General features: G+C 39.6%; 1 protein-coding gene across 4 annotated transcripts in view; it reads right to left on the reverse strand.

The window, feature by feature from the left end:
• Nucleotides 1-17,234, reverse strand: part of ABCA4 (ATP binding cassette subfamily A member 4) — an 84,290-nt gene extending 67,056 nt beyond the window's left edge. For 3 of the 4 annotated variants that reach the window (XM_037404343.1, XM_037404342.1, XM_037404340.1), the window contains exons 1-5: nucleotides 16,882-17,234; nucleotides 7,435-7,527; nucleotides 3,518-3,611; nucleotides 2,861-3,002; nucleotides 862-1,001 (exon numbers count right to left, since the gene is read on the reverse strand). In XM_037404343.1, coding sequence (XP_037260240.1) covers nucleotides 862-1,001; nucleotides 2,861-3,002; nucleotides 3,518-3,611; nucleotides 7,435-7,500 — 442 coding nt within the window. In that variant the 5' untranslated portion in view covers nucleotides 7,501-7,527; nucleotides 16,882-17,234. Of the gene's footprint in view, nucleotides 1-861; nucleotides 1,002-2,860; nucleotides 3,003-3,517; nucleotides 3,612-7,434; nucleotides 7,528-11,372; nucleotides 11,506-16,881 lie in introns of all 4 variants that reach the window. The other variant, XM_037404341.1, reaches the window with a different exon arrangement.
• Between the last annotated feature and the right edge of the window lie 757 nt (nucleotides 17,235-17,991).

Consider the following 17,991-nt stretch of genomic DNA (forward strand, 5'->3'; position numbering starts at 1 on the left):
GATAAGATAGTGGAGCACATGTATCAGAGGGTTTATATACATCTTACTAAAAACACATGGAGAGTGACTATTTGATTTTTAATAAGAATATTATTCCTATGGCAAAGGACTTGAGAATGGGACACATCAATTCTCAAAGCCAGTCCATTTTCTGAGCCTCTTTCGTTTTAGGAGTACCTTTTCAAATTCTATACTTAAAGACCAAATATTAAATTAAAAAATTGTTGTTAGTCCATTTCCTATTTTCCCCCAGGACTGTGTTTTGAGTTTGGCAGGTTGTTTTCAGTAAAAATTAATGGAGTCATATAATTTGCGATCCTGTCTAGAAGCAGCATAACGTACCTTCTTTCTCTAAACACATCAAAACAAGAAGAAGGTGCTTCCTTCTTGCAGTTCCAAACCTGTTTCAGCTAACACTTGAAATACAAGTATCTCTGAGCTCTTTTCTAGGTCATGCTCCTAGTATATATTCAGGTGTATTCCTAGCTTTCCATTCCTCTGCATCTCCCAGTGATTCTTTCTTACTGCTTCTGCCTGTATGGTAATCATAATTAATGAAATCTCCAACCACATGTTTTATTTTGGGTGGCAATATACTCATAGTTGTGTGGTTTGGTTTTTTCTACTGTTATTTGTTATTTAAGGAAGATGGTTACAGAATGGAGCTGATGACCTCTCTCCTTTCTCTCAAACAAAAGGTGTTAGTTACAACACTGGATGATTTTTAACTCGCCCTAATGGTAAGCAGAGTAACAGCTACATGTGAAATACATTATAATGTTGTCAGTCTGCACGGTAACTACTAGTCAGCTCTCAGAAGGAAAAATTCAATAATCTAAAGGATATAGACAAAGCAATTACCTGCAATCCTTTCAGGATTAGTTCTTATTGTTTCCATAAACTGAGTCATAATGACAAGTTCTTCCCAGATTCTTCCAAGGTCACGGATCGCAGGGGCTTCCAGTAAGAGCTCCTGAGCATCTTTATATACCCTTGCAAGGCTGAAAGAAGAAATGGTGAATGACCAATAATTTAAGACTAATGACTTGAGACCCTTTGACATTAAAAAAAAAAAAAAAAAAGTGAAGCTGACTTTCTTTGTGACAGCGATAAGGAAAAAATAAACTACTCTGTCTTCAGTCTTGAAACTCAAAGCTCAGTTCTGTGGTGACAACAGAGTAATTTCAGGTGATGTGGGCTCCAGTTAGATTTGCAAGTCCACAGACGGTTTAAGAGGGCTACTGGTGTTGTAGAAGGTTGACACACTTCCTTCATTAGCCATGCTGATCTTGCTGGGGAGATAGTACCTTCCCCAGACAGCATTCATCTCACAGCTGTAACGGTTATTTGCTTTGGTTCTGGCCCAGGCTCAGCTCCAGCAGTTGGATGGGACAGTCTGGGCACATGCAGCCCTGCTCAGCCAGGTAAGTGACATGGATTCAGACACAGAATTCTCCTCCCTCTCCCAGCTCAGTCCCCTCCAATATAAGGGTGGCGTTTAGGTCCCTTCAAAACATTTCTTCTAGGAGAGGCAGGAAAGCATGAGTGACAAACTTGTCACAGGCAGCTGTTGACCTACTGGTTCTGCATTAGAACATGCAGTTCAAGCAAAGATGCAATCAGGTCCTGTTTATAAACAAGTACAAAAATTTCTTATTAGCAGTAGGGGAGACCATTACATTTCTTTAAGTATGTTTGTCCATGCATGTAATGGTATATCTCAGTCTTCATGACTTTTTTTAGCTTACAGGAAAGAGCAAACAGGAAGGACTAAATTCTTTCAGAAAACACAATGTATTTGCTTCCTCTGTAGTGCACTGAGTTTACTCTGACTCACAAAGGGACGGTTTGCTCTGAAATAAGCAACCTAGAAAAGCCCGAACATAAAGAAAACAGAACCCTCTAGCTTCACAGTGTGATTGACTGTACCTGACAAAAAGGTCCAGCTGACTATTTTGAATCCTGTTCACTAGGAACAAAAGGTCAAATTGTAAGTTAACTCCAAGCTATGGACTTTCACTTGACTAGAGCTTTAATGGCCTGGACATTGTTAGCTTATGAATTTAAACCATTGGATGCTCCAAAGTGGACTATTTGGAATGACAGATTTGGTGCATTTTTTATAGCTATTTTAACAGGTTTTTATTTTAAGGGTCTTTGACCACTACGCAGTCTTTCATGACTCAGCTATAACAATCAATGCATTAAAGCACTCCCACAGGTGTTTTTTTTCCCACTAACAGTCTGGAAACCTCCTATCTTCCTATTTTGTTAATAAGCTTAGTATCTGAAGGTTACAATGCTGATTAAAGTCTCACAGGTATATAGTCAAAACAGGTACTACATAAGAAGTGGCAGGGCAGATTTTCCTTGCTGCTACTTCATCAGTGCTTTCATTTTAAGGGACAACTTAAGTGATGAGAAAAGAAAGCTTAGGGGTTTCAAACTCTTATCAAAATGATTTGTCCTGAGACATTTACTAAGCAGCAGGAAATAGAAAGGATGGATTTTATTAAGTAAATACACGTTCCTTAGAGACTAGTACAACTGAACTCTTTCTCAAAAAGGCCCAAACCTACCATCATGAGCTCTGTTTCAACTTTGGTGACCATTGTTGGAATCAATTATTTGCACCCTAGTGTCTTCTTAAATGCTTACATTTCCCTTTTCATCCACACCACAAAACAATTCTTTAAAACATCCCCCAGTATACCCGAGGGACCTTTCTAAGCAGGCTAAGGATACTCCATCCTTTCTTCTTGCACAGTTCATGCCCATGAATGCTTAACAGGTGCCAAGAGCAGGCTATCAGCAGTTGCCTAACAATGCAACCCAGTCTCACACGTATAGCTCTGCTTACATGGAATTGTTGTAGTTGGACACAACACCTGGACCCTCTCCATGGGTTGGGCTGCGGAAACAGGGGTTGTTCATGTTACAGAAGATGCCATGTAACCAAGGCAGTGTTCCTGCAGATGGCATTGCCTTGTTTGGGAAGTGACCTAGAGTACAGAAGCACAAAATGTAAACGATCAGGTGACTTTTCTAACACAGCCTGCATGAATCTAAATAGCATGATGGGCTGGCTCACGACAGAAGGAATGTGATGGATATCATACAGGTTTCTCATTCACTAAGCAAAAAAAACCCCAAAACAATATAAGCAATATGGTTATTTTCAACTGAAATAAATTCTGAGCTTTTATTAAGAGGTAGTGAGGCAGTACTTTCTCAGTAACAGAATTACAGAAATCTACAACCTGATAGAATCTTGAGATCCCATGTAAGTCCACCCACAAAGCATCTCACAGGAAAACCAGAGATATTTTTTTTCTCCTCACTGGTAATTCTTACAATATATGGCTATAAATAACTAAACTACTTGAGGCAAAGTCTGTTCTTTTGCCACTGGAGAATAATACTCAGCAAACAGGTCCCAGTGTCTCTGAGAACTTTTAGCTGTTACCTATGTTACCTAGCACAAGTCAGAGCATTAAAACATCTTTAATGTTCTTACATTCATGTTGGCGATACAGTGGATTAGCTTTCCTCAGCCAGACAAGAGCAAGAAATAATGACAGAGGCCATACAAGCTCCACCAGAAAACGAAGCTGGAAGGAAAAAAAAAATTAATTAAAAATAAATTTTACAGATTAGTCATGTACAGAGTCACTAAGTGCTTAGAGGGATAAGGACCCTTCTCACAGCAGCAATGTCCGGTGCAACATGGCCGTGGTTATCCCTCGCCTGTTTCACCATTTGGAAAGGACACTCAGAAATAGCAAGGATTTCATCAGAGCCCCATGAAGCATCACCATTAAGTCAGTGGCTTCACTTCTTCTGAAGAAACTTCTAAGCATCCTGACTGAGGTAAAAAGAGGCATCAGATAGTACTAAACTGCCAGAAAACCAGATATAAGACTAAATAGTTTTTACACAAAGTGCATGACTCTATAACAATACGGGAAAAAAGGATTAGACGCAAGAGAGAAAAAGTGTGCGGGTTGTTTTTTTTTTTTTCTACCCACACTTTTTCAATGCTTAGCTCATTAGTAGGCTGCCTGTGCACTGTGCTTATCCAAAGATAAAAGACTTTAGCATAAGCTTACATTCTTTGATCATTAATTTTGCTTCTTCTTGTCATCATTCATTTGAACATTACTAATTTTCTAATACAGGTAGATATGCATACATTAAGATCAAACACCTTACTCAATAACATAGAAGACCCTTTCAAAGGCCACTTTATTGCCCAAATCTTTCAACATGCTTAGAACAGTCACCAGCTCCCAGTTATGACAGAAAATCAAGGGCACTGCTTTACCACAGAGCAACATCCTGCCTGGTTTTCAGTCTGTTTCCTCCACTCCTGTGTTTCAGTTTGTTTTACTGCCTCTGTGTGTTTTGGCAGAGGTTTGAAACTACAACCCTTTGATCCTGTGGCACAGGCTTTGAGCTCTGAGGACCAGCTATGGGATTTTTGTGTTCAGCCACGTGGCACTTTTTTTCTTCTCCCTGCAAGAGCCAGGACAAACTCTCTCCAGAACCCAGTTTTTGTAGCACATGCACAGGAAAGCCCTCTGTGCCTCCTTTCCTTTGCTCCTGCCTCCGTGACCAGGCATCAAATATGTAACAATAATGCATACAGCAGCAGAGCCAGAGACAAGATGGGTCACATGTGAATGCTTTTTTTTTCTTTCCAAACTGAGCCGTGCAGGGCAAAAGATACTCCACAGGATAATTAAAAACAGGTTTTTGGACCTGCCCTGTTTTTTCCAATATAACTTTCTCTAATAGCTTTAATTAAGCGCAGATTATGCTTACAGCAAAAGGGTAGAAAGATTTACACCAGGCAACCATTTCCTATTTCACACTTTCTCTCTTCAGGCTTTTCCTTTTTTTAAAATAGAACAACAAAACCAAAAATACCTGACCACCTTGGAAGTTGTGCATGCCTGAATATTTTTAAATCCAGACAAATCTTACCAGCAGCAAAGGGCAGATGACATAATTATTAGAAAAGGAAACCTGCCACTGTACAGCTCTTTTGCTTGACAGCTGTTTTGCACAGCTCAGAATAGTGTTACAGACCCTTCTCAGCAGGGGTCCGCAAAGTCTGTTTAACACCCATCACCATCCATTTGATAAGACATTTGGGACAAGCACTGCATGCCCATAAACTCGGAGGGGTAAGAACTGGGAAACTCCTTGATTGTTGTCTTTGCTGCAGAATTTATCTGGGTTATTGCTCAGATGTCAATTCTTACTTCATTTCCAGGAAATACAAAATCCTCTCGACTTGAATTCAGTAATTCTTTTCTGTCTGAGCTAACTGGTTTGGAAGGGATTGAAGACTGAAGTGCAAGGGAAGCTTTCTTTCAAGCTGGTACACAATGTGTTGTGTGACAAGGACAGACCAAGTGCAGTTAGCCCTATGATTCTTTCCTGTGATCCTTTTCCTGAGGACACATGGGTGTCTCAGGACTCACTAGAAGGATCAGAGAGCCACCCACAAGCCTCCAGAACCACAAGATAGACAACCAGAAATCCCAGCAACATGCACAGAGAAATGTAACACTCAGTTGGAGCTGTAATGGATCAAGCACAGTGATAAGACCATATAAATATGACAAGCATAAATTGACTGTGCATCAACTGTTAACTCTGTAATTAAGTCCTTCCTCTTGTGAATTACCTTAGGCTAAAGGATGAACTTGAGTAGAAGATGGGCTATTCCTCCATTTATGGTACTGCACGATGGTTAACAAAAACCAGGCTGATTTTCACAAAACGCATTTCATTGCTACTTTTGACATGGATTTCTGTTTTGGCTAGCTTGTTTCTCTGTGAGGACAAATAACCAGGTAGTTTTATATACTTGGAAAAGGAAATTATTTTTACTGACTCTGTTGTAAAATGTTTTACTTTTCAGAGCGGAGAAAATATTTCTCTGTTGTGGATTAAATCACTGTGTTTATAAGCTAGGAATGATCATCACAGACAGGGATCTCTGGCAACACCAGGAAATACCAAATTAGCATTTTTTAAAATTATATAGGAAAAAAACAAGAAAAAATAATTCCTGAAACCCAAGCAGGCACTTTGGGTCACATATCTGAGCAGATTTACCCAAACAAAACAGTATTTCATGTACTGAAAATTCTGAAGAATTAGATAAAGATCCATTTGCTAAAAATTAAAACCCTGCAGGTTCCAATTCTCTCAGTATGCACATCTGAAGATCAGAAAGACGTGGATTTTCTGTTTGTTTGGTGCTTTTTTTCCTGACTTGAGAACCAAACTACTACAGCTCCTTGATAAGCAGCAACTAAGTCCAGCTTCAAAAAAGGGTCCTTATATTTGGTGTAATTTAGCTCAAGTATTGACTGGTGACTTTTATGCTGTATTAAATTATGAGCTGGCAATGTTATATGCATCAGCTCTTGAGGGCAACATAGACTGTGGGAGAAAGTCTGCTGAGAAGCTATGAAATAAAGCACATTCAATTTGTCTATGAAGAAAATCAGATAAACCTTTGATCCTGGAAATTTCAGCATGCGAGTCATTCTTAATGATTAAAATCAGGTCAGCATAGATCAGCATTTCAGCTCATCCCATGGTTCAGTTTGACCCTATTGATCTCTGTTATTATGGCAAAATTGTTTGCATGACTGTTACAGCCTCACAGATGCCCTAATGTAGTTTTAAATTATTTTTAGTTTGAAACAGATAGTCTATCTGTATAGGACCTCAAAGGGACTTCCTTTGCTGGACAGCAGTAATTGTAGTACATCAGATGACCAAGACCCTAGGCTGAGGTTTTGTTTCACTCTAAGAATTTGGACTAAAGAAAAAAAAAAGAAAAAAAAACAAGAAAAAAAGAAAATAGAACAATGATGAAATAAGGTGGAAAGTAATAGATAAATTTGCTCTAAGACAAAATATTGTAACATCTAAGAGGATTTGAAAGGATTTAAAATACTTACCTGATTTTCACTTTACTTATGTCATTCAGCCATATTAAAAAAGATAAAATCTGTGTGAATTTTAGGGCCTTAACTGGATTTACATCTAAAAGCAGCTGGTTGTGAGGAACAAATCTAAAATTAGGAATCAAACCTCTCTGAGCTGAATGGTGCCCATAATGCTTTCTAAATTAGATCTTTTAATGTGAAAATACAAAAATATTACTACTCAACTCTTCTCCTGGTACACCATACTACCTGTTAAAGAAAACCCCAATACAGGTATTCTGTGTTTGGTCTGTAAAGAGCAGCTTTGCAAACAGCACCAGACAAGATCTGAATAGGCCCATACAAAGACCACATTTGATTCTTTGGGGAATTTGATACATTTATAAGCACATAAAAATCACAGTCACTTCATCCCATGAGCGTACAGTCCAAAGCTGAAATCCAAAGACTACCACTTTACCTTTTGTCTTTTCCGGAGGATCCAGTTCTTCCAGAGTAGAAGTCTGACTTGCCTGAAGAAGCTCATTCTTCTGCATCAACACTTCTGGTTAACCTGTGCAAAGGATGCATTGCCATTTCTCAGCTGACAGCTGAAACAGACCTCAAAGCAAAATAACAGCTTTCTGTTCTTATTTTAAGATTATGTTATCATAGAGATTGGTTCCTTTAATTGTCTGCACCATTTAATTTTGCACTTAATACGCTATCATACATGAAAAATTGTGGTTTTCCTTTGTTTGGAGGCCATTTCCTGTGACACATTTATCAGTGCCAAAAAGCAATAGAAAGGAAAAGCGCCTCTTTCAAATGAAAAAATAGTCATTAACATTGAATCCAGCTATTAACTTGGACTTGCAAGTAATGAAAGCAGTTAACTGTTGCATCACTTATCAGATTAAATCTGTGCTTTCAAAATATTTCTTCCAAGAAAAAGATGGATTTACAACTGTACATTAGTTATTATGATAAAGACAGAATTATGTTTTCCATTCAGACACTAGAAATGTATATTGATTAACACAGCCTGGAATGGATTTTCTAAAGGCAAATACATTTTGTTGCCATTTTATTAAAAAATACAGGATCTCATTTTTGCGCTGTTTAATTCAGCAACTCCCACTGTATTTTAGTAGTGATACAACAGAATTTAAACCACTATATGCTCTGTTTTCTAGATTCATGCCTCATTTTTATCACCTAGAATTTTTGCCTTCAAAAGGAAAAAGATAATTTGACATATAAATCTAAATACCAGATAAAGGGACCTATTAAAAACCAAACAATTTGAATTTGCTACCTATATCAACTTCCTACTTTATAGATGCCTTATGGGATTTAAATGACTGAAGAGTGGTTTCTTCATGAGCAGCAGTAACTGGGAAAGTTGTGGAAAAGGAAATGGAAGTTAGATATTGGAAAGCATTTTCTAATTATAAGAATGGTGAAGTAGTAGAACTGATTGCATTGGAGGGCTGTGGGGCCTCCATTGCTGGAGACTACTGAAACCTCTGTCAAGACTCACACAGGCAAAACTGCCCATGGATTAGATTATTTGTCGAGTTTCTCTTGCCACTATTCTTCTAGAAATTTGTTTCTGGAAAATCTAATAAATGGAGGAGATTTTGTCTGATTTTAAAGGACAAAGTTTGGAAAACACATCCCAGTACTTTGGCCTAATGTGTCAACAAAGTATTAGTTACAATCATTAGACAAAAATCCACAATAGTTGACTGTTTCAGAAAATCATCTCAGGTCCACATTTTATGAACTGAAAAGGAATTCAGACCTCAACCAGGGAGGAGGTGGCCAGCCCTGGGGAAAGGCTGTCACCAGCCCTAACCAACCGTGCTGGAAAGGGATCCTAAAGAATGAGCAGCTCTCTTCTGACATACTGGGCATGGAAGAGATTAGAGCAGGACACTTAAGGACAAACTTGGCTAGAATTGGCTGTGCTACTTATTGGGGGTGAAATAACAAAACAACAGTTCTGCAGAAAGATCATCCATGCAAAACCAATGATGCCAAAACCTGGAGCATTTTCTATATTTTGTAGGTCAATGGTTTGATGCAGTTTTCAAGGTCACTCCATCAACTCTAACTGCCTAAGTTGCAAAGCACCACAAGAAGTGAGACTAGCTATAAAAAGCTACTAATGCTGTAAAGAGTAAATCCATTAACACTTGATGGTTTGAAGAGATACACTTTTGGGGTGTGACAGCCTCCCACTTTGAGTGGATAAAAGCTAAAGGGAACAAAATTAACCCACAGCTTTGGTAACTGCCTAACACTGTAAGTTGAAAAACAGTCTTAATAGTATAGACAATACTGGGATCCTAAACATGCATCATGACATGCAGAACAGGACCAGTTTTGATTTAGGACACTTAGCTTCACACTGATGGGATGTGAAGACTGTTTCAATCCATTATGAGAGGGAACATTATTGAAGTCTTGACATTGAGACTAAAGAATTGAATAGAGAGGAATATGAAATTCTGTATCAAATTGGCTAAATGCTGTCCTTGCAGAGTTTGCCACACTATTTGTGCACAAAGGCAGACAACCATGTAGTAACAGAGGCCAATTTTGCAAGCTTAAGTGTCAGCACACAGACATTTCTTTTTCTTAGAGCTTACACTACAAAACCAATCTAGATCAATTATTTGATTGCTGAGTGTATTCAGGAGACAGAAAAGGCTAAATTTAGACACTAACATTCAAATTTTTTTCTCCTTCACTAAGTAAATGAAAAGAAACACATCCAGTGCTTGTTCAGACATTTACCCAATCCAGGGCACTTCTGAGCAATTAGCTGTTGGAAGGGTTTAGAGAGTAGCAATAAAATTGGCTGAGCATCATCAAGAAAAGACAATACTTCTGTAGTTTTGCTAGTGGCAGCAGGTTCTGCATGTAAATAGGGTGATGACACGTAAGAACATTCTCACATGGGAAGCTGCCCTATATTTGGTTGCAGGCAGCTCCCATCAGTCACCAACTTGCAGCTGCCATTAGTGTGGCGTGCCTGCTGCTTCTCAGGAGCTTACAGCAGTGCTCTCTTCAGAGTTGCCACGTACAGGCAGTCAGGTGGCTTTCTGACACTCTTGCATGACCCAGGGCTCTCCTGCTGCTGTTCTGAAGAATGAATCCTGCAGCTGAACAAATGAGGGAAAGCCAGTTTTGTTCCAGCTCCTCTCACCTTCCTCCAAACCCCAGATGGACACTGCAATCTTTCTGCAACAGCTGTGAAAGGAAATTCAAGCCTTCATGTCAAGGCCATAAAATCTGTAGTCTACCAATGGCCTGGCTTCTCCTCTTCTTCCTGGCTCTCTACTGAGCAACCCATCATTAAGAGTATCTTAATGAGAGATTCCCTAACAGTATAGAGAGTCTTAGCTCATGTTCCTAAATCTCTCACTATGTATGACATACCTGCACCATCCTGTAACTTTCACTACTATTATTGAGAAAATTTGTAGTGCAAGACCATAAATGGGAATAGGATTGCCAGATAAAATGGCTGTTAGAATTTGCTCTGGAAAATCCAGCTATTATTCTGAGACTAAAAATATAAGTAGTAAAGAAGCCAAAACAAACAACTTTGAGAGAAAAACAGGGCAGTAAGGTTATCCCGATTGTGCTTGCAATTTAACTTTCAAGGTTTTTTACATTAAACCTTGCTAGTTACATTTGTTGATAGTAATGGGGAGAGACATTCCTTATAAAGAGGAGAAACTCAGTCAACTTAATTAATATGCACAAAGTGTGAAAGGAATTTGTCTTTAAGAAAGCAACTACTAGACTGATTACCAAGGTTAAGACTCTGCTAAATGAGTCAGAATTTAAAAGTACTTTTCCTTTTGGCCTAAACCAAGCTGTTAATGCCATATGGCATTAGTTATGGCATTAGTACATGATGAGCAATCAACATATAAAAAAGGTTCTATTTTACTCATCAGACACACCTTAGAATTGCCTCTAATTTTAGGATGAACAAGAATGCATTTATATATCCCCAGACTGCTTTGTTTATAACACCTGCACTAGGTGCTAAAGGGAAAGAACCTTGCTTTCCTAAATAGAACAGCTTCACAGATGTGTTGAAGTGCATTAACCTTATACTGCTTAGAAATCTGAATTAGGCAGGTGAACATGAGACAAAAGCGTAGAAAAAAAAGAACTTAATGTAATCAGAAGGCACTAGAGACAAGACTCAGATTCTCTAGCAGCACAGAATGAATAAATAATAATTAATTTTCAATCCTGAAATATCCCTTCCTATCTGGGCATTACTCAGACAGACAACACAGAATTGTGTGCTTAAGACTCAAGCTCTACTAATTTAAGTAGAGCAAAACACTATAATAAAATAATTGAGTAGGATCATGATAAAAACAGTACCTAGCAATAACGTGTTGAGAACTCCACTTGGGCTCAGGAAGTACCAGAGCTTCAAGGGTGATTAATCATGGTGGGGATCTACATTCTTTAAAGGCAGCACCCTGCTCACAAAATCAGTGGTGGCTTGAGACAGCTGCAATTAGAAACAGCACAGGCACTAGAAGAAGCTCAGTTTCCAAAAAACCAAAGTTTATTAACATAGATATTAACCCCCTCCTAAAACCAGAAGAAGTCCCCCACACTTATGAACTGTTGATTCAGTTTTTCATTAAGACGCTAATGCAAATTATGACTGTTACTATTTAGAACGGCAAATGCTTGCTGCCTTGAAGACAACATGCTCAAGGGATGTGACATATCCACGGCATATGAAAATCTGTGTTTTGTTGATTTTCCTTTTGCAGGAACTGATTTTCTTTCCAGGGTGCTGACTGTAAGGGCCAACAAAATTAACTTGGTTATAAAACCAGCATACTATTGAAGTTTAGGAAGACACTTACAAAGCCCCAACTCAAGAAAATAAAAAAAACCCACTTATTTTTTTACTTTTTTCTCTTTTTTTTCCCTCAGCAGTTCACACTACAACATGGATGACTTGCTCTCTGCATTCAGAAAGAAAACTCATATATTTGTTGACAGAAGACAAGAAAGTGAAATAAATAATTGGTTACACCAGTCATTACTGCTAGTTTTGATACACAGTATAATAAACTTAAATACTGATTTTAGATCAATAGAAATAAATTAATTTTTACATTTAAAAATCCTAATTTTTCACAGTTCAATCCTATCTTACAACATCCAGGACATAACCAGAAGAAAAAACCAAGAGTTAAAAATATCTTTAAACAATTAAGTAATAAAAAAAAAGGCCTTTCCTTTTTCTGGCTTTTGCATTTCAGCAAGGAAATATGGTGACAGCTTTTATCACCTAGACCTTCTTGCTAGACAGCACATATTCTAGTGTTACAGCTGGAATCACAAAAAGGTGTCTGGGTTAGTAACCAAGTTAACCATTTATTTCTCAGCTGATAGTGCAGGAGGCTGAAGACACTCATGCCGTGAATCAGATATTTCTGTATTTCACTTTATAAGAGGTAACAGTAACGTCTAGAAATGAAGCAAGCAAATTAACATCACGTAAAGTTTCATATTTTGACTGGCTGCCAACAATAAACAATAGCTCTTCCCTGACTTTATCCTGGACGTTCAGTAGAACATTCCTGGCCTCCAGATTATCAACAGCAGTTTGCAAAGGGTCCTCTTACCCTGCTTACACTGTATCAATTACACTTTACTATCAAAAGTTATCAAGAATTTCTCTCAACTGAGTATTTCTTTAAGCCATTGTTTTCTGAATTTAGTCATTACTTGTAGTATGTTCCTGCTTTTCCTGAGGAGCCTAAGCTCCCAGGGTACTGACATATCACAGCCTTCCTCACTACCATCAGGTTAAGAACACTGCAACATGTTCATTCATTCTCAAATTCTTTAATGATATCATGACAAACAAGCGTCACCCTCATTAAGTTTATTAGCATTCTTTCAATTGTATGCCTGCTGATATGACAGAAGTCTTTCCCACTACTTCAAAACTTAGTTCATAAGATTTTCAATACTTCCTCTAAGCTCCAATTGTTTCATGAACATGGCACAAGTGGGTTTTGTTTTAGGGTTTTTTTTTCTATTGGAGACAACATTTTAGAGACTGGTAATTCCTTCTAGGCTTTCTAGACAAATCAGAACTGCAGTAACTGGAGAAGACTATTTTTTTCACCCCATTCATTTTCAAAAATTTTTCTGACAAAATTAACATCCTTGCTGTTACTATACTTCCCTTGTGAAAGGCCTGGGAAGTTTGTTCTTGTAACATCTGCATGTGCAGAAATATAGCTAGTTTAGTACGTTTCTTCATGGACTGTCATTCTCTTAAGAATAGAGACAGCAAGACACAGAAGTAACTTTCACAAAACTGCAGGAGAGGAAAAAATATCACTCTTCTCATCTGATCTTTGATTTTATATTTTCTAGAATTTCTAAAATGTCATCAAGCTGCAAGCTCACATAGAAACGTACTAAGCTAAATACAACATGACCTTATGTGTGTGCAGTCTCAGACTTCCAGAGATGCTTTCAGAAAGGCTTTCAACAAGCTCTGCCCTACTTCAACTAATATTCACTAAATCAAGCTACATTATTATTATTAAATAGCTTATTTCACATCTCCAATGTAAATTACCCTCAAGTAGCATGATCAGATCCAGAAGCAAAAAAGCACTGGGTGAACACTGCATTGTTTACAGATTTTCATCTGTAAGGGTTGAAAGACACAGCAGTACAGCAAAACCTCCCACCAGTGCTCACACTAGGCAATGGCTCTGTATAAGTATCGTTAAATCCTCCCTCACTGCCTCGCTGTGACTGTTTTTCTAAGCAGAAGTTGAGCACCAATCCACTCTCCGTTATTTAAAACAATAAAAAAAGAAACATGCAAACACTGTCACATCCTTCTTCGCAGGGCTTTGAGGGGACCTTTGAGGATCCTCCACAAAACTTCATTTCACTGCATTTAGCAGTCGACAGGATTACACCACACCACACTGCAGCTCTGACAGCAGAGCACTGCACTCAGCACACTGCCTTCTTCCCAGTGCCGTGTCAGGACCTTCAAGCCTCCACACAGATTCACCACCTAAACCACTGATTTTAACCTGGCTTCCTGCATGAAGGAAGATGTGGCAACCTCCTCTTTTACAAGTGGCTTTAATCTAATTTCTGTGGACGTATGTTCGTATCTCAGCTAAGACTCACACTGCTGCCATCTTGACAAGGGGCTTTACAAAGTCATAGAGGGAAGTCCGCTCTGATTAATGGCAGTGCAAAGCAGAGAAACTACTGCTGCTGCTGATCAGCTGCAGACTATATGTTTAAGCGCTATGATTGTGTCTGAGGCAATATCTAACAATTTTATTCAGCAAACAAACATTTTAACTCTGAGATTCTAAGTAATTTTAAGAAAATGGATCCGTTTTGGCTGCCTGCATGTACACAGACAGCTCTAACAGATTAAACTAATCTCTCCTAATTAGATTTTTTACATCACAATTGGATGATGGTAGGATATATTTGTTTTCTATGTTCAGGCTGTGCCTGTGACCCATTTTTCCTCTGTAAAGCATGGGATCTTTGAAAGTAAACAGAGAGAGCTTATGTAAAGCCTATCATTTCACATGGGATGGGGAAAATACAGTTCAGTTTATGGAGCACACTGCACAGTTTCTCTGGTAGCTCTACCCACAGTTGTCACTATTAGGGTTTTCCTAATGATCTGTAGTTTGCTGCCAGTAGTAGCAAAAAAGGAGGCATTCCATGTACTTATCAGAACATAATGAAAGCACTGAGTGGCAAGAGATATGGTGATAGTTCTTGCATCATTCCTGCAATAGATATGTAATAACATAAAAGTTCCCTGTGATGTACCTCATGAACACATACATGCAATACCTCAAGTCATATGGTATGTGTGTTCCGTTACCCCTTCACCTACATACACCATAGTTTTAACAGCTGTTTTAAAAGCCAGCATTTTACTACTTTTCTTATTTCCAAGCTTATTCCGGACACTTGACTACAAAGTCAGATCTGGTTAAATGCTGTTTGTTCAGCAAACTACGAAAACATCACTAGTAAACTCTCCAGCAACACAACCAAAGATTTCCCTAAAATGAACAGAATTTAAAAATTACTTGAAAAGAAAGCTTTGAAAATATGCACACTCATGCGTACCGGGTGTGCCCATGGGCCAACACTTCTAATTTTCAGGAATAAAGCTTTCCAGCATTATGACAAATTCTTAACTGGCAAGATGTTTTTTCTTATACGCGTCACCAGACACAGTCTCACGAGAGAGCTAGCACAATTAATGCCAACACAATTTTACCCAGGCAAACTGTAGGAGTGTGCATGTGTAAATGTATCTTAAATAAACAGATACACCTGTGTGTACGTAAAGAAAGTTACACATATGCAGGCTGGGGGTTTCTGAGTTAAGCTTTTCACCCAGCTACCTTAAACAGGTGGGGAGAACACAAGCTGAAGGTTTATAAATTTTTCCTAATGTGTTTCAGAGGTTTCCCTCCATAAAAGAGTAACCTGAAGGACAAGAATGGAAACTTCTGGCAAACTGGGGTCAAATGATATTTCTTAGATAAGGCTGCTGTAAAAGAGTTAAAGAAAGGAGTTGGAAAGCGAGGAAACTAGTTGTACCACTTGAATAGATGGCAAAGAACACGATGCCAAGAAGTGAGTATACCCAGAAACTGGTGGAAGCTGTATTATTCACAAGGTCAGTGATAGAATCGTTCAAGGACAGTGCTGACAAGAAACCAGACAGAATAAGAAAAGGCCCAGTGAAACGTCCATTTGAAAGGTGCATTTCTAAGAAAAGACAATCAGAATTGGCAGACTCCTCCACACATCAAACACAGGGAAATGTGGCGTCTTGAACAGATCCTGACCATGTCCAAACCCAGTGTTGGGCTAATCGCCTCAATCTGGCTTTAAACAAGCACGAAGGATACTAAGTGCAAACTCAGAAGGCATGTTTTCTACTTCTGCTGTAAGCCAGTTTACTTCACAGACACTCTTCTGACATCCACCAGCATAAGGACTGAGGAGTGAGGCCTTTCCTAGCATTCACCTTCTTCCAACATTTTACATTCTGTAAGATTTGGGATGGCTTTTCCTTCTACCTGTGAGTAAAATCACTTTTCAAGGATCCCACACATCTCTCAATTAGAATCAGAACAACTCTCTCTCTTACAAAATTAAGTGGGCACACAGAATATTTTATTGAGAAAGGCTTGTCTCCAAAGCATCCTTCTGTGAAACTTATTTCCACATTGACATTTATATAAAAATAGCATTATCTGTAAATATCAGACATCCCCCCATCCCAAACTTTGCTAGTAGAAAGTTGAAATGGTTTCAAATGTCCCGTTTTCCCAACATATTAAGTCCAGGTGTATGCTGACAAGTAGGATGGCCCAGCGAGGCAGATTTATAGTGTAACAGTGAGTGCTGAGACCCAGCACCCACAGATGATGTGTCTGGGGGTTACTTCAGATGATCTCCAATCTGGCCCCATGGACTGAATGTGCATTAGCAGCTGCCGCACATCAGGTACACTGCTGAAGCACATGTTCCAGTTTAGTCTTATCCAAAAAGGATAAAGTTTGTGTGCTCTGAGATCACTCTGTACGGTGAACCACAGTGGCATGTAAAGGAGTCACTTCAAAAGCAGAAACATGCTCCGAACTAAGTTGCCAATGTTAGCGGACCCACACTAACTGCCTTCACAGAGCCTTTTGTGTCAGCTTTCAGAGGAACTCCGTTAGGCCTCTGCTACATAGACTACAGAAGCTAAAGAACTAATAGATTTACAAGCAAGGCAAGGAGTTCTTAAATCGAAGCAATAAAACTCCTGGAAAACTTACCACAAAAATCTTACCTCATGTGCGAGCGCTGCTGTGCTATGGGAAAGGGAAAGGTTTCTGAAGGAATATTCAGCTTGGTTGCAGAGAAACACATATCTTAGAGGCAGTTTGTGCTTGCAGAGTAACACTGCTCAGTTTTAAGGAGATTGTTTTAATCCCCTACTTGATACAGAACAGCTCAATCTGCAAGTTTAAAGGCTCCTGAATAAAAATCCTCCCAAATATCCAGTATGACCAGCACAAACACAACAGTCTGCACTAGGGGCTACTTCCGAAGGCGTTTCTTCAGATCTGAACAAACCCTGTATTTGAAAAGATGGTCTCAGAAGGGTAGTTCTGGTAGCATAGGGGCCCTGCTAAACAAACAGCTGTCATGACTAATTAGGTCAGTGACTTATGGAAGTCGGTACTCTGCCAAAGCTTTAAGAGGGATGAGGCAGCGCATTACGACTTCAGAAAACGCAATTACCAAGCAAATCTGACACAGAAAGGTTTCTTCCGCAGAGGACAAACCGCAGGGTGCTGGCATGACCCAGAGCCTGTCACTTGGGGCAGGTGGGTGGAATTACTGCGATTCAGCTGGAGAGAAGCCATTTCAAACACAAAACCTAGGGAAATCAGCATCAGAACCTAAAGAAACAATAGGGCCCATTAGGAACATTTCCAGTCGAAAAGAAAGCCTAAGTCTTTTCCCCCCGGCTGCCGGCTCTGCCGCCGCGGCCAGTCACGTCCCTCCTCAAGCCGCCGCCTCAGCGCCCGGCGCCCCCAGCCCCCCCAGCCCGCGATGGCGGGAGGCGGCCACGCCCGCCGCGCCGCTTCCTCACACGCAGGGGAAGGCGCGGAAGGCCCCAGGGCACCAGCCCCAACCCAACACAGCCCAGACATCAAGCTGCAAACGTTTACAAAAGTCTGCGAACAAGTCACACACCGGCCCCTGACCCGCTGCCTCGCAGGCCCCTGCAGGCTGCCCCGTCCCTCAGCGTGGCGGGAAGGTTCTGGAAGAACTCTGGCCACCACCCCGCAGGCGCTCCTGTGCTGGCACTGTGCTGGGCAGCAGGGTCACAGCTCCTAAGCTTCCAAGGTTTTCATTTCGAAAGAAGTGCGCTTCCTCCTTCAGTTGCATT

The sequence above is a fragment of the Falco rusticolus genome, chromosome 11, assembly GCF_015220075.1.
Source record: "Falco rusticolus isolate bFalRus1 chromosome 11, bFalRus1.pri, whole genome shotgun sequence".
Classification (NCBI taxonomy): domain Eukaryota; kingdom Metazoa; phylum Chordata; class Aves; order Falconiformes; family Falconidae; genus Falco; species Falco rusticolus.